This window comes from Melozone crissalis, unplaced genomic scaffold (genome assembly GCF_028551555.1).
Source record: "Melozone crissalis strain CALT ecotype California unplaced genomic scaffold, PUWL_Pcris_2 ptg000403l_1, whole genome shotgun sequence".
Taxonomy (NCBI): domain Eukaryota; kingdom Metazoa; phylum Chordata; class Aves; order Passeriformes; family Passerellidae; genus Melozone; species Melozone crissalis.
Window position 1 is genome coordinate 49,302 of NW_026536138.1, and position 17,636 is coordinate 66,937.

Sequence of the window (17,636 nt, forward strand, 5' to 3'; positions counted from 1 at the left end):
ATTGCCGGGTCCCCCATCAGGACCAGGCCTGACCCTCCAAAAATTGCCGGTTCCCCCTCACCGAAACCAGACCAGACCCTGCCCAAATTGCCGGGTCACCCCTCACTAAGACCAAGCCAGATCCTCCCCAAACTGCCGGGTTCCCCCTCAGGAGCAAACCAGACCCTCCTCAAATTGCCGGGTCCCCCCTCACCGAAACCAAACCAGACCCTCCTCAAATTGCCGGTTCCCCCCTCACCGAAACCAAACCAAGCCCTCCCCAAATTGCCGGTTTCCCCTCACCAAAACCAGGCCAGACCCTCCCCAAATTGCCAGGTCCCCCCTCAGGACAAGACCAGACCCCCCGTCACTGTTGAGTTCTCTCTCACGGACACCAGGCCGGATCCCCTTCATTTCCCGTTATCCCCTCACCGGGACACGGCCAGCCCCTCCCCGTTGCCATGTCAATGCCAAGTGTGTCCCCTCCTTCCCCGTTGCCATGACAACCCCGCGGGTCCCCCCGTTCCCCCTCCCCGGTCACCCCCGGACCTGCTCCATGGTGGCGGCTCCGCGTGCGCCGCCGAACACGTGGGCGCGGGTCACAGGGACGGCCACGCCCCCGCCCGCCGCGCTTCCGCTTTGCCGCGGCCCCGCGCAGCTCCCGAGGGAGGGGATCCCGCTCCTGGGCAGGGCGGGATAACGGGAACGATAGATAATAACGGGAAAAGATAACGGGAAAGATAACGGGAATGGAGCGGCAGCGCGGGAAAATGCGAAAGCAATTTGCGCATGCGCAAAGCCCGCCGCGCCGCCGAACCCGCGCATGCGCGCACCGGCAGCCGAGGCATAGGTGGGGCGGGGGCAGAAATGGGCGTTGCTTTTGTGGGCGTGGCTGTGCCGCCGGGCAGGCGGCGGTGAAGGGAGCGTGGTCAACAGGGAAAATGGGCGTGTGTCAAGCGGGGGGGCGGGGCCAGGCGTGACATGACCGTTCCCTTGGGAGGGCCCCGCCCAGGTATTGCCTGCAATGGGCAAGGGGCGTGGTCTGTGAGGGGCGTGGCCTGTGGATGGGGCGTGGCCAAGTGCGCAGGGGTACGGACCAGTATGGACCAGTAAGGACCAGTCTGGGCTTGCCCCGCCCCCTCCACCCAATTGTCCCCGCAGGGACCCCAAAGTGCCACCTCAGGGTGCCCTGCCCAGAGCCACCAGCAGTGCCACTAGCACTGTCACCCGTGTGTCACCCCAGCGCCACCACCACTGTCACCAGAGCCACCAGTGTCACCAGTGTCACCTCAGTGGCACCTCAGGGTGCTGGGACAGAGCTCTGCCCAGTGCCACCAATGGTGCCACCAGCACTGTCACCCCAGTGCCACTCCAGTGCCATCACAGTGCCACCACCACTGTCATCTCAGTGCCACCACCCCAGTGCAACCACCTCAGTGTCACCCAAAGCCACCACAGAGCCATCAGATGCTTGTCATCGTCCCTTTAATGGTGTCCCCACAGTGCCACCACCACCCCAGTGTCACCCAAAGCCACCTGCCAATGCCACCACCCCAGTGCCACCAACACCACCAGCAGAGCCACCACCCCAGTGCCACCCCACTGCCACCCAAAGCCACCACAGAGCCACCACCTTGGTGCCACGTTGCCTTTATTGGTGTCCCCAGTGTCCCCTGCGCTGCTCCCGCAGCGTCCCCAGCAGCGCCGCGCTGGCCGCCACCCTGACCCAGGGGACAGCGCCCGGTGCCACCGCGTCCCCGAGTGCCACCAGCGCCGCCGCCGCCGCCCCGGTGACGCTCCCGGTGAGCGCCGCCAGCGCCAGCAGCGACGCCGCCGTCAGCGCGGTGACAAAGTGACCCGCGGGGACAAAGTGGCCCTCGGCGACGAAGCGCGGCCACGCCGCGGCCAGCGCGGCCACCGCGGTCCCCGAGGCCAGCAGGACCCCGGCGCTGGCGCCGTCACCGCTCAGGCGGTGGCACCCGAAGGCCACCAAGGGCTGGGACAGCACCGAGCAGATCCAGGAGCCCGGGGGCGCCTTGGGGACATCGTGGGGACATTGAGGGGACGGCGGTGGTGGCGCCTTGGGGACATCGTGGGGACGCAGAGAGGACGGCGGTGGTGGTGGCACTTTGGGGACATCGTGGGGACATTGAGGGGACGGCGGTGGTGGTGGCGCCTTGGGGACATCGTGGGGACGCGGAGAGGACGGCAGCGGTGGTGCTTTGGGGACATCGTGGGGACATTGAGGGGACGGCGGTGGTGGTGGCGCTTTGGGGACATCGTGGGGACGCGGAGAGGACGGCGGCGGTGGTGCTTTGGGGACATCGTGGGGACATTGAGGGGACGGCGGTGGTGGTGGCGCCTTGGGGACATCGTGGGGACATTGAGGGGACGGCGGCGGTGGCGCGTTGGGGACATCGAGGGGACACAGAGGGGACATCGCGGTGCTGGCGGCCACCAGGGCCTGCAGGAGGAAACCGGCGGCCGGGCCTGGGGTCACCTGCGGGGACATTGAGGGGACATCAGGGGACATTGAGGGGACATTGAAAGGACATCATGAGGATGTCATGCGGACATTGTGGGGACATCGCAGGGACATGGTGGGGACAGGGGTGGGGACACGATGGGGACATCAGGGGACAGCAAGGGGGACATTGTGGGGATGTCATGGGGACACGGTGGGGACATTGTGGGGACACCATGGGGACATTATAGGGACATTGAGGGGACATAGGGGGGACATTGTGGGAATGTCATGGTGGGGATGTCATGAGGACATGGTGGGGACATTGTGGGGACATCAAAGGGACATTATGGGGACAGGGGTGGCGGCCAGGCCAACTGCCACCTGTGGGGACATTGTGGGGACAGCATGGGGATGTCATGGTGACACGGTGGGGACACGGTGGGGACAGGGGTGGCCAGGCCTGTGGGGACATTGTGGGGGCAGGGGTGAGGACATCATGGGGACATTGTGGGGACAGTCAGGGGGACATCGTGGGGACATCACAGGGGGGACATTATGGGGACGGGTGTGGCCGGGCCCAGTCACCTGTAGGGACAGAGGGGACATCAGGGGACATCTGGGGGACGTTGTGGGGATGCCATGGGGACAGCAGAGGGACATCAGGGGACACTGTGGGGATGTCACAGGGACACCACGGGGACATCGTGGGGACACGGTGGGCACATCATGGAGACATTATGGGACATCAGGGGGACAGGGGTGGCCGGGCCAGCTGTCACCTGTGGGGACAGGGGTGGGGACATCAGGGAGACACTGAGGGGATGTCATGGAGATGCCATGGGGGACATTGTAGGGACATATAGGGACACGGTGGGGACACCATGGGGACATTGTGGGGACATTGTGAGACGTTATGGGGACAGGGCAGGTCAGCTGTCACCTCTGGGGACATCAATGGGACATCAGGAGGACATTGTGGGGACATCGTGGGGATGAGGCGGTGGCTGCGCCTGTCAGCTCTGGGCACATTGTGGGACACGGTGGGGACATCGTGGGGACACGGTGGGGACATCATGGGGACATTGTAGGGATGTCATGGGGACATGGCAGGCACATTGTGGGACACGGTGGGGACATCACGGGGACATTGTAGGGATGTCATGGGGACATGGCGGGCACATTGTGGGACATTGTGGGGACAGGGATGGGGACACGGTGGGGACATCATGGGGACATTGTAGGGATGTCATGGGGACATGGCGGGCACATTGTGGGACATTGTGGGGACAGGGATGGGGACATCGTGGGGACATCGTGGGGACATTGGAGGGATGTCATGGGGACATGGCGGGCACATTGTGGGACATTGTGGGACATCGTGGGGACACGGTGGGGACATCGTGGGGACATTGGAGGGATGTCATGGGGACATGGCGGGCACATTGTGGGACACGGTGGGGACATCGTGGGGACATTGTAGGGATGTCATGGGGACATGGCGGGCACATTGTGGGACATTGTGGGGACAGGGATGGGGACACGGTGGGGACATCATGGGGACATTGTAGGGATGTCATGGGGACATGGCGGGCACATTGTGGGGACATTGTGGGGACACGGTGGGGACATCGTGGGGACATTGTAGGGATGTCATGGGGACATTGCGGGCACATTGTGGGGACATTGTGGGGACACGGTGGGGACATCGTGGGGACATTGTAGGGATGTCATGGGGACATTGCGGGCACATTGTGGGGACATTGTGGGGACACGGTGGGGACATCGTGGGGACATTGTAGGGATGTCATGGGGACATGGCGGGCACATTGTGGGACATCGTGGGGACATTGTGGGGACACGGTGGGGACATCATGGGGACATCGTAGGGATGTCATGGGGACATGGCGGGCACATTGTGGGGCATTGTGGGGACACGGTGGGGACACGATGGGGATATCGTGGGGACATTGTAGTGATGTCATGGGGACATGGCGGGCACATTGTGGGATATTGTGGGGACATCGTGGGGACAGGGATGGGGACACGGTGGGGACATTGTAGGGATGTCATGGGGACATGGCGGGCACATTGTGGGGACATTGTGGGGACACGGTGGGGACATCGTGGGGACATTGTAGGGATGTCATGGGGACATGGCGGGCACATTGTGGGACATCGTGGGGACATTGTGGGGACACGGTGGGGACATCATGGGGACATCGTAGGGATGTCATGGGGACATGGCGGGCACATTGTGGGGCATTGTGGGGACATCGTGGGGACACGATGGGGACATCACGGGGACAGCAGTGGGATCATTGTGGGGACATCAGGGGGACATTGTGGGGATACGCTGGGGACATTGTGGGGACATGGGGACATCGTGGGGACATGGTGGGGACATCGTGGGGACATTGTAGGGATGTCATGGGGACATGGCGGGCACATTGTGGGGCATTGTGGGGACATCGTGGGGACACGATGGGGACATCACGGGGACAGCAGTGGGATCATTGTGGGGACATCAGGGGGACATTGTGGGGATACGCTGGGGACATTGTGGGGACATGGGGACATTGTGGGGACATGGTGGGGACATCGTGGGGACATGGTGGGGACATCACGGGGACAGGGGTGGTGGCCAGGACAGCTGTCACCTGTGGGGACATTGTGGGGACATTGAGGTGACATTGTGGGGATGTAAAGGGGACATCGTGGGGACATTGTGGGGACATCGTGGGGACATCACAGGGACATTGTGGGGACATCATGGGGATGGGGCGGTGGCCGGGCCTGTCACCTGTGGGGACACTGAGGGGACATCACAGGGACATTGAGGGGACATTGTGGGGATGTCATGGGGACATTGTAGGGACATTGGGGGACATCGTTGGGACGTGGTGGGGACAGGGATGGGGACACCATGGGGACAATGTGGGACACCATACGACATGGTGGGGACATTGTGAGGACATCAGGGGGACATCAGGGGACGTTGTGGGGACAGGGGTGGTGGCCAGGCCATCTGTCACCCGTGGGGACATCACGGGGACATTGGGGGGACGTGGCGGAGACATCAAGGGGACATTGTAGGGACATCATGGGGACATCATGGGAACACGGTGGGGACATCAGGGGGAGACATGGCAGGGACATCGTGGGGACATCGTTGGGGACATCATGGGGACATCATGGGGACATCATAGGGATATTACGGGGACATCATGGGGATGTCATGGGGACATTACGGGGACATCATGGGGACATCATGGGGACATCATGGGGACATTATGGGGATGTCATGGGGACATCATTGGGGACATTATGGGGACATCATGGGGACATCATAGGGATATTACGGGGACATCATGGGGACATCATGGGGACGTCATGGGGACATCATGGGGACATCATGGGGATGTCATGGGGACATCATGGGGACATCATGGGAACACGGTGGGGACATCAGGGGGAGACATGGCAGGGACATCGTGGGGACATCGTTGGGGACATAGGGACATCATGGGGATGTCATGGGGACATCATGGGGACATCGTTGGGGACATTATGGGGACATTATAGGGACGTCATGGGGACATCATGGGGACGTCATGGGGACATTGTGGGGACATCATGGGGACATCATGGGGATGTCATGGGGACGTCATGGGGACATCATGGGGACATCGTGGGGACATCATGGGGACATCATGGGGATGTCATGGGGACATCATGGGGACATCATGGGGACATCATGGGGACATCGTGGGGATGTCATGGGGACGTTGTGGGGCCCGGGGTCATGGGTGGCAAAGGTGACATGGCACAGGTGACACAGGTGACACTGTCCCCCCCTGTTCCTGCTGTCCCCACTCCTCCCTGTCCCTGGTGTCCTCAGGGTGTCCCCAATGTCCCCAGGGTGTCCCCAGTGTCCCCAATGTGTCCCCAATGTCCCCAATTTCGCCAGAGTGTCCCCAATGTCCCCAGGGTGTCGTCAGGGTATCCCCGAGGTGTCCCCAATGTCCCCAATGTGTCCCCAATGTCCCCAAGGTGTCCCTAATGTCCCCGACACCCCCAATGTGTCCCCAATGTCCCCAGGATGTCCCCAATGTCCCCAAGGTGTCCCCAATGTCCCCAAGGTGTCCCTAATGTCCCCAGGGTATCCCCAATGTCCCCAATGTCCCCAAGGTGTCCCCAATGTCCCCAATGTCCCCAAGGTGTCCCCATGGTGTCCCCAATGTCCCCAGTGTCCCCAACATCCGCAAGGTGTCCCCAATGTCCCCAATGTCCCCAGGGTGTCCCCAATGTCTCCAATGTGTCCCCAATGTCCCCAGGGTGTCCCCAATGTCCCCAACCTGTCTGGCGGCGATGGCGCAGCCCAGGCTGGTGACGCAGAGCAGGGCGTGTGACACCACGGCCACCCCGGCGTGTGACACCACGGCCACCCCGGCGTCCCCCATGGCGCCGGGGACACCTCGGGGACCTGCGGGGACAACGGGGGACACTGAGGGCACGGCGTCCCCTCCCCCGCTGCCACCTCCCCTGGCCCCAAGGTGTCCCCAAGGTGTCCCCAATGTCCCCAAGCCCACCCAGTGTCCCCTCCCAGTGTCCCCAAGGTGTCCCCAATGTCCCCAAGCCCACCCAGTGTCCCCAAGGTGTCCCCAATGTCCCCAAACCCCCTTGGTGTCCCCAACCCCCCCCAATGTCCCCAAACCCCCCCAGATGTCCCCAAGCCCCCCCTTGGTGTCCCCAAACCTCTTCGGTGTCCCCGTGTCCCCCCCTAGATGTCCCCAAGCCCCCTCGGTGTCCCCCTGTCCCGGTGTCCCCAAGCTCCCCCCCGTGTCCCCATGTCCCCACCCAGTACCGGTGTCTCCGCTGCCCCCATGTCCCCCAATGTCCCCAAACCCCCCTCTACTGTCCCCAAATCCCCCTCTGATGTCCCCAACCCTCCCAGGTGTCCCCCTGTCCCCTCCCCTGTCCCGGTGTCCCCAAACCCCCCCCAGTGTCCCCAAGCACCCCCCAGGTACCCTCAGTCCCCCTCTGTCCCTCTGTCCCCTCTCCTGTCACCCCTGTCCCGGCGTCCCCATGTCCCCTCCCCTGTCCCCAATCCCCCCCCCCCCCCGAGTGTCCCCAAGATCCCCCCCCAGATGTCCCCAACCCCTCCAATGTCCCCAAGCACCCCCAGTGTCCCCCCGGTGTGCCGGTGTCCCCTCCTGTCCCCCTGTCCCCTCCCCTGTCCTGCTGTCCCGGTGTCCCCAAGCACCCCCAATGTCCCACCCGGTGTGCCGGTGTCCCCTCCTGTCCCCTCCCCTGTCCCGCTGTCCCCACGTCCCTCCCCTATCCCGATGGCTCCCGGTGTCCCCAAGCCCCCCCAATGTCCCCAATCCCCCCTGTCTTGGTGTCCCCCCCATCCCGGTGTCCCAAGCCCCCCCAGATGTCCCCAAGCCCCCCCAGATGTCCCCAATCCCCCCTGTCCTGGTGTCCCCCCGTCCCGATGTCCCCAATTCCCCCCAATGTCCCTCCCCTGTCCCGCTGTCCCCAAGCACCCCCCGTCCCCTCCTCTGTCCCGCTGTCCCCAAGACCCCCGAGTGTCCCCAAACCCCCCAATGTCCCCAAGCCCCCCCAATGTCCCCAAGACCCCCGAGTGTCCCTAAACCCCCCCATTGTCCCCAATGTCCCGCCATTGTCCCCAAGCCCCCCCAATGTCCCCCTGTCCCCCCTCTGTCCCCGTGTCCCCCCCCCCGGTACCGCCACTTCCGGCAGCAGCCGCGAGCCCGGAGCGCGCGCGGGGCCGGGGGCGGGGCCCAGCGCGCTGATTGGCGGGGGACTCTGTTGGGCGGGGCTAACTGGCCATATATGGGGATCCCGCCGCGGTGGGCGGGGCTAAGGGCGGTGAGAGCGCCGGGATGGGCGTGGCTTGATGTGGGCGGGGCTAATTAGGGTAAATAAGGCTGGGGATTGGCTGGGTAATGAAGTGGGCGGGGCTAATCAGGGTAATTAGGGCTGGGGAGGGGGCATTGGGTATAGATTGATGTGGGCGGAGCTAACTAGGGTAATTAGGGCTGGGGATGGGATACTGAGTGCAGATTGATGTGGGCGGGGCTAATTAGGGTAATTAGGGTAATTAGGGATGGATACTGGGTGTGGTTATGGATGGGCGGGGCTAATTATGGTAATTAGGGCTGGGATGGGTATTGGGTGTGGCTGTGGGTGGGCGGGGCTAATTGGGGGCATGTCCAGGTGTGGAGCCCTAATCCCAAATCCAATCCCATCGATCCAAATTTCAAATACCAAAAGCGCAATCCCAAATCCCAAATCCCAAATCCAAACCCCACATCCCAAACCCCAAATCCCAAACCCCAAATCCCAAATCCCAAACCCCACATCCCAAACCCCAAATCCCTCCCCAGTTTCCTTCCCCTCCCCTGGAGCACATCCCCAACCCCAAATCCAAATCCCATCCCATGGATCCCATTCCCAAATCCCAAAGCCCCGAATCCACAGTCCCAACCCCACCCCTTATCACAAATCCCCAGTCCTAAATCCCAAACCCCAAATCCCCCATCCCAAAATCCCAAACCCCAATCCCAACTCTGTAATCCCAATCCCAAACCCTAAACCCCAAATCCAATCCCGTGAATCCTAAATTTCAAATCCTGAATCCCCAAACCCCACCCCAAACTCCCAAATACCCAAAACCCCAAATCCCAAAATCCCAAAGTCCCCAATCCCAATTCCGCAATCCCCAAACTCAATCCTAAATCCAAATCCCAAAATCCCAAATTCCCAAAATCCCAAATTCCCAAAATCCCAACCCCCAAACCCCTCCCCATCCCCCACCCCTGCCCAGGTCCCTTCCCCTCCCCGGGATAAACCCCAAACCCCAAACCCCATAAACCCCAAACCCCAAACCCCAAACCCTCCATCACAAAACCCCAAAACCCCAAATCCACATCCCTATTCCCCAATCCCAAAACCCCAATCCCAGTCCCAAAATCCCAAAATCCCAAACCCCAAAATCCCCAAACCCCAAATCCAAACGCCTCCCACGCCCGCCCCTGCCCAGGTCCCGTCCCCTCCCCTGGGATAAACCCCAAATCCCAAACCCAAATCACAAATCCCAACCCCAAACCCAAAATCCCAAAATCCCAAACCCCAATCCCCAATCCCAAATCTCAGTCCCCAATCCCAAAATCCCAAATCCCAAACCCCAAATCTCGGAATCCCAAATCTCAATTTCCAATCCCAAACCCCAAATCCCAAACCCAAATCTCAATCCCAAACCCCAAATCCCAATCCCAAATTACCAAATTCCCAAAATCCCAAATCCCAAAATCCCAAATCCCAAACCCCAAATCCCAATCCCAAACCCTGAACTCCAACCCCCAATCTCAATCCTAAATCCCAAAATCCCAAATCCTAAAATCCCAAACCCCAAATCCTCCATCCAAATCCCCAATCCCAATCCCAACTCTCCAATCCCAAAATCTTCCATCCCAAATCCCAAAATCCCAAAATCCCAAATTCCCAAAATCCCAACCCCCAGACCCCTCCCCATCCCCCTCCCCGCTCAGGTCCTTTCCCCTCCCCCGGCATAAATCCCAAACCCCAAATTCCCAAAATCCCCAATCCCAAATGCCAAACCCCAATCCCAAACCCTGAACCCCAATCCCCAATCTCAATCCTAAATCCCCCAAACCAAAATCCCAAACCCCAAATAACAAACCCCAAAACCCAAACCCCAAACCCCCAATCCGAAGTCCCAAAATCCCAAATCTCAGTCCCAAACCCCAATCCCCAATCTCAATCCTAAATCCAGATCCCAAATCCAAATCCTAAATCCCTGAAATCCCAAAATCCCAAACCCCAACCCCAAACTTCAAATCCCCAGTCCCAATAATCCCAAATCCCGAAATCCCGAAATCCCATAATCCCAAAATCCCAAATCCTCCATCCAAATCCCAATCTCAAATTCCCAAACCCCAATCTCAATCCCAAATCCCAAAATCCCAAATTCCCACAACCCCAGACCCCTCCCCACGCCCGTCCCTGCCCAGGTCCCATCCCCTCCCCCGGGATAAATCCCAAACCCCAAATCCCCAAATCCATTCCACAATCCCCAATCCCAAATCCCCAATCCTCAATCCCCAACCCCCAATCCAAATCCCAAAATCCTGAAATCCCCAAATCCTAAATCCCGAAATCCCAAAATCCCAAAATCCCTGATCCCAGACCCCGCCCCCGTTCAAGTCCCGTCCCCTCCCCTGGGATAAACCCCAAACCCCAAAACTCCCAATCCCAAATCCCCAATCCCAATCCCAACTCTCCAATCCCCAAATCCTCCATCCCAAATCCCAAATTCCCAAATCCCAAATCCCCCAATTCCCAAACCCCAATCCCAAATCCTCCATCCAAATCCGCAATCCCAACCAAATTCTGCAATCCCAAAATCCTCCATCCCAAATCCCGAAATCCCAAATTTCCGAAATCCCAAAAGCCAAACCCCTCCCCACGCCCGCCCCTCAGCCAGGCCCCTTCCCTCTCCCGGGATAAATCCCAAATTCCCAACTCTTCAATCCCAAATTCCCAAATCCCAAAATCCCAAATCCCCCAATTCCCCAAACCCCAATCCAAATCCTCCATCCAAATCCGCAATCCCAACCAAAACTCTGCAATCCCAAAATCCTCCATCCCAAATCCCGAAATCCCAAAATCCAAAACCCAGACCCCTCCCCACGCCCGCCCCCGGCCGGGTCCCGTCCCCTCGCCCGGGATAAACCCCAAACCCCAAACCCCCAATCCCAATTCCCCAAACCCCAATCCCAAATCCCAATCTCAATCCCAGTCCCCAAACCCCAAAATCCCCAATCCCAATTTCCAATCCGCAATCTCAGTCCTAAATCCAAATTCCGAAATCCCCAAATCGCCAACCCCCAAACCCCTCCCCATTCCCAGCCCGCCCCCGTTCAGGCCCCGTCCCTCCCCCGGGATAAATCCCAAACCCCAAAACTCCACATCCCAAAACCCCAAATCCCCAAACCGCAAATCCCAAAACCGCAAATCCCAAAACCCCAAAATCCCAAATTCCCAAATTCCCCAAATCCCAAATTCCCAACCCCCAGACCCCTCCCCACGCCCGCCCCCGTTCAGGTCCCGTCCCCTCCCCCGGGATAAACCCCAAACCCCAAACCCCAAATCCCAGATTCCAAAATCCCAAATCCCAAACCCAAAACACCAAAATCCCAAAATCCCAAATCCCAAAATCCCGAAATCCCAAATCCCCAGCCCCAGACCCCTCCCCACGCCCGCCCCCGGCCGGGTCCTGTCCCCTCCCCCGGATAAACCCCAAACCCCAAATCTCAAATTCCCAATCCCAAATTCCCAAATCCCAAACCCCAAAATCCCCAATCCCAATTTCCCAATCCCCAATCTCAATCCTTAATCTAAATCACGAAACCCCAAAATCCCAAATCCCCAACCCCCAGACCCCTCCCCACGCCCGCCCCCGGCCGGGTCCCGTCCCCTCCCCCGGGATAAATCCCGACCCCCAAATTCCAAAATCCCAAATCCCCATACCCAAAATCCCAATAATCCCAAATTCCCAAATTCCCGAAATCCCAAACCCCCAGCCCCCAGACCCCTCCCCACGCCCGCCCCCGGCCGGGTCCCGTCCCCTCCCCCGGGATAAATCCCGACCCCCAAATCCCCAGATCCCCAAACCCCAAATCCTAAACCCCAAAATCCCCAATCCCAATTTCCCAATCCCTAATCTCAATCCTAAATCCAATTCCCAAATCCCCAAAATCCCGAAATCCCAAACCCCCAGCCCCCAGACCCCTCCCCACGCCCGCCCCCGTTCAGGTCCCGTCCCCTCCCCCGGGATAAGTCCCGACCCTTCCCCTCCCGCGCCGCCCCCGCGATGCCGCCGCCGCCGCCGCCGCTCCCCGGAGCGCCCGAGCCGGCCCGGGACGGCTCCCGCGACCCCTTCCGGAGCTCCGGGGGGTCCCGCGGGGACTCTCGGGGCGGCTCCCGGGGGGGCTCCCGCAGCTCCCCGGGATCCCCGGGGCGCCCCAGCGCTACCGGCGCCACCCCAAGCCCCCGTACTCGTACCTGGCGCTCATCGCCCTCGTCATCCGCGCCGCCCCCGGCCGCCGCCTCAAGCTCGCCCAGGTACCGGACGGGAGCACCGGGAGAGCCCCGGGAGCCTCTCGGGGATCCCCATCCATCCTCGGGGCTTTCTCGGGGTTCCCCATCCATCCCTGGGAGCCCCGAATTGGGATCCTCATCCGTCCCCGGGAGCCCCGAATTGGGATCCTCATCCCTGGGACCCTTTCAGGATTCCCTCCCGATCCAGCCCCGGGAGCACCGGGAGAGCCCCGGGAGCCTCTCGGGGATCCCCATCCATCCTCGGGGCTTTCTCGGGGTTCCCCATCCATCCCTGGGAGCCCCGAATTGGGATCCTCATCCGTCCCCGGGAGCCCCGAATTGGGATCCTCATCCATCCCCGGGAGCCCCAAATTGGGATCCTCATCCCTGGAGCCTTTCGGGATTCCTGATCCAGCCCCGGGACCCTCTCGGGGCTTCTGATCCACCCCGGGAGCACCGGGAGAGCCCCGGGAGGTTCTCGGGATTCCCGATCCAGCCCCGGGACCCCATTCCAGGACTTCAATTTCCATCCCGGAATTCCCAAACTCCCGAGATCCCAAAATTCCCCCCCAAAAAACCCCAAATTCCAAAACCCCACGCCCCAAATCCCTTCTACAAAACCCAAAAAAACCCTCAAAAAACTTCAAAAACCCCCAAATTTCAAAACCCCCAGACTCAAATCCCTCCAAAAAACCCAAAAAATCCCCAAAACCCCCCCAAAAAACCCCAAAAATCCCAAACTCCAAAACCTCCAGACCCAAATCCCTCCAAGAACTCCCCCCCAAAAAAAACCCCAAAACCAAAACCCCAAAAAATCCCAAACCTCGATGCCCTCCTCGACCTCAAATCACCCCCGCCCCCAAAATCCCAGATTGGAAAAAGCTGGAAGCCAAAAGGAGCCCAAGCGACAGAATAAAAAATCTGAAAATTTAAAAAAACCCCACAAATATCCTTTAAAAAATCCCCCAAAAATCTAAAAAAAAAAAAAATAAATCACCAAAAAACCCACCAAAAACCTCTGCAAACACTCAAAAAAAAAAGCCCCCAAAAAAATCCCCCCCAAAACCCCAAAAATTCCAAAAACTTCCTCAAAAAACCTCCAAAAATCCCCCCAAAATCCCTTAGAAATCCCCCAAAAATCCCACAAAAGTTCCCCCAAAATCCCCACAAACATCCTCAAAAAATCCCAAAAAATCCACAAAAATTTTTTTTAAATTCCCTAAAATTAAAAAAAAAAACCTCGAAAATCCCCAAAAACCTCCAAAAAATTCCCCCCAAAAAACCCGTTAGAAATTCACAAAAAAAAAGGAAAAAAAAATCTCGTTTTTAAAAATCCCCAACCCCCCTCAAAAAATCCCCCAAAAAACCTGAAAAAATCCCAAAATTTCCCCAAAATCTCCAAAATAATCCCAAAAAATTGCCAGATGTGCCCCAATATCCCCCCAAAATGCCCCAAAAATTCCCCAAAAAACCCCTAAACCCCCTCCAAAAAGCCAAAAAAATTCCAGAAATCCCCCCCAAAAAACGTCAAAAAATCCCAAAGCCCCTCCCAAAATCCCCAAAAAATCCCTGAAGAAATTCCCCCAAAAACCCCAAAATCTCCCCAAAAATCTCCCAAAATCCCCAAAAAATCCCCAAATCCCTTCCGAAATCTCCCCAAAAATCCAATAAATCCCCAAAAAACTGCAAAAAATCCCAAAAATCCACAAAACCCCTTGAAAGTGCCCCAAGAATCTCTAATAAATCCCAAATTCTCCCCAAAAAAATCCTCAAAAAATGCCCCAGAAAAGCCCAAAAATCCCCTCAAAAAAGCCAAACCTCCAGAAAAACCCCCAAAAATCCCTAAAAAATAAAAAAATCCCCCCAAAATCCTAAAAATCCCCCCAACCCCCAAAAATCCCTAAAAAAACCCCAAAAATTTTAAAAAATCCCAAAAAGTCCCCCCGCAAAAAATCCCAATAAACGCCTTTAAACCCCCCAAAAATCCTAAAAAATTCCTGAAAAATCCCCCAAAAATACAAAAGATTCCCCCAAAATGACAAAAAAACCCCTAAAAAAAGTCTAAAAACCCCTCCAAATTTCCCCCCAAAAAAATCCCATTAAACCCCCCCCAAAAATCCCTAAAAAATCCCAATGAACCCCTGTAAATCCCCACAAAAATCCTAAAAATAATCCTGAAAAATCCCCGAAAAATTTAAAAACCCCCCCAAAATTACAAAAAATCCCCCAAAAATTCCCAATAAACCCCCAAAATACCCCCAAAAATTCCCTTAAAAATCCCAAAAAATCCCTCAAAAATCCCAATAAACCCCCTTAAAAACCCCCCAAAATCCCCTAAAAAATCCCCAAAAAATCCCTTAAAATCCCTAAAAAAATCACAAAACCCTTAAAAAACCCCTAAAAATTCCCAATAAATCCGCAAAAAAATCCCTTAAAAAATAAAAAAAAAATCCCCCAAAATCCCAATAAACTGCCTTAAAAATCCCCTAAAAAATCCCCCCAAAATCACCAAAAATCCCAAAAAAACCCCCTTAAAATCCCTTAAAAAATCCCCAAAATTCCTAAAAAAATCCCAATAAACCCCCTTAAAACGCCTCCAAAAAATCCCAAAAAACCCTTAAAATCCCTAAAAGAAAAAACAAAAAAACCCCTAAAAAAACCCTAAAATTCCCAAAACCCCCCAAAAAATCCCCCAAAAAATCCCCAAAAATTTCCCAAAAAAACCCCAATAAACCCCCTAAAAATCCCCAAAGAATCTTCAAAAAATCCCCAAACAATCCCTAAAAAATCCCTAAAAATTCCCAAAAATCCCTAAGAAATCCCTAAGAAATTCCCAAAAAATTCCTTAAAAATCCCCCAAAAAAGCCCCCCAAAAGTCCCTTAAAATTCAAAAAAAATCCCCCAAAAAATCCCCAAAAAATCCGCAAAAAATCCCTTAAAAATCTACAAAAAATCCCCAAAAATCCTAAAAATCCCCCCAAAAAATCCCTTAAAAATCCTTTAAAAATCCCTAAAAAAACCCAAAAAAATCCCTAAAAATCCCTTGAAATCCCAAAAAAATCCCTAAAAAATCCTAAAAACATCCCAATAAAGCCCCTTAACTCCCCCCAAAAATTCTCCAAAAAACCCCTTAAAAATCCCAAAAAACCTCTAAAAAACCCCGAAAAATTCCCAATAAACCCCCCAAAAATTCCTTTAAAAAATCCCCAAAAAACCCAAAAAATCCCTTTAAAAATCCCCCAAAATTACAAAAAATCCCCCCAAAATCCCGCCAAAATCCCAATAAACCGCCTAAAAATCGCCCAAAAATCCCAATAAACCCCCTAAAAAATCCCCAAAGAATCCCTTAAAAAATCCCCCAAAAATCCCTAAATAAACCCCTAAAAAATCCCAAAGAATCCTCAAAAAATCCCAATAAACCCCCTAAAAAATCCCAAAAATCCCTAAAAAATCCCCCAAAAATCCCAATAAACCCCTAAAAAATCCCCAACGAACCCCTAAAAAAATGCCCCAAAAATCCCCCCAAAAATCAAAATAATCCCCCCAAAATTACAAAAAAAAAGCCCCAAAAATGCCCCAAAAATGCCCCGAAACTCCCTAAAAATCCCCCAAAAATCCCCAAATCCCCAAAGGCCGAAGCCCCCGCGCTGCCCCTCCCCCACCCCGGCGCTGTCGCTGTCGCCGCTGTCGCGACAGGAGGGACAAAGGCGGCGCCGCGGGGTCTGGCGGGGCCTTTGGCACCTTCGGCGCCTTCGGCAGCGACTTTGTCCCCAAAGCTGTCGCCGATGTCGCCGCCGATGTCGCCGCCGATGTCGCCGCCGATGTCGCGTCCCCTCCCCCACTTTGGCCCCAGGGGTGGCGGATGGGGGAGGGGCGGCAATTTGGGATTTTTGGGGGATTTTTAAGGGATTTTTGGGGACTTTTAAGGGATTTTGGGGGGGATTTTTTGAGGAGTTTTTGGGTTTTTTTGGGGATTTTTTAGAGATTTTTGGGGGATTTTTTGGGGGGATGTTTTAGGGAGTTTTTGGGGATTTTTAAGGGATTTTTTTATTTTTAAGGGATTTTTTGGGGATTTTTAAGGGATTTTTTGGGATTTTTTTTGGATTTTTAAGGGATTTTTGGGGGGGTTTTAGGGATTTTTGGGGATTTTTAAGGGATTTTTTGGGGGATTTTTTAGGGATTTTTGGGGATTTTTAAGGGAATTTTTGGGATTTTTTGGGGATTTTTTGGGGATTTTTTAGGGAGTTTTTGGGGATTTTTAAGGGATTTTTTGGGATTTTTAAGGGATTTTTGGGGGGGTTTTAGGGATTTTTGGGGATTTTTAAGGGATTTTTTGGGGGATTTTTTGGGGGATTTTTTAGGGATTTTTTGGAGATTTTTAAGGGAATTTTTGGGATTTTTAAGGGATTTTTGGGGATTTTTAAGGGATTTTTGGGGGATTTTTAGAGATTTTTGGGGGATTTTTTAGGGAGTTTTTGGGGATTTTTAAGGGATTTTTTGGGGATTTTTTAGGGAGTTTTTGGGGATTTTTAAGGGATTTTAAGGGATTTTTTGGGGATTTTTGGGGGGTTTTAGGGATTTTTGGGATTTTTAAGGGATTTTTGGGGATTTTTTGGGGGATTTTTTAGGGAGTTTTTGGGATTTTTAAGGGATTTTTTGGGATTTTTTAGAGATTTTTGGGGGATTTTTTGGGGATTTTTAAGGGATTTTTGGGGGATTTTAAGGGATTTTTTTTGATTTTAAGGGATTTTTTGGGATTTTTGGGATTTTTAAGGGATTTTTGGGGGGTTTTTAGGGATTTTTGGGGATTTTTTGGGGATTTTAAAGGGATTTTTGGGGGTTTTTTGGGGATTTTTAAGGGATTTTTTGGGGAGTTTTGGGAGATTTTTGGGGGGATTTTTTAGGGAGATTTGGGGTTTTTTTGGGGATTTTTTGGGGATTTTTGGGGAGTTTTGGGGTTTTTTTTGGGGATTTTTTGGGGAGTTTTGGGGAGTTTTGGGGGTTTTTTTGGGATTTTTGGGGGATTTCTTAGGGAGTTTTGGGG

The 17,636-nt window shown here is 55.3% G+C and overlaps 1 protein-coding gene across 1 annotated transcript; it reads right to left on the reverse strand.

Annotated features, from left to right (window-relative positions):
* Positions 1-1,630: 1,630 nt before the first annotated feature.
* LOC128950070 (uncharacterized) lies at positions 1,631-6,906 on the reverse strand. The gene is made up of 2 exons (XM_054294948.1): positions 6,802-6,906; positions 1,631-2,479 (listed from the first exon to the last, which is right to left on the reverse strand). The coding sequence occupies exons 1-2, from the start codon at positions 6,904-6,906 to the stop codon at positions 1,631-1,633; spliced, it is 954 nt and encodes a 317-aa protein (XP_054150923.1).
* Between the last annotated feature and the right edge of the window lie 10,730 nt (positions 6,907-17,636).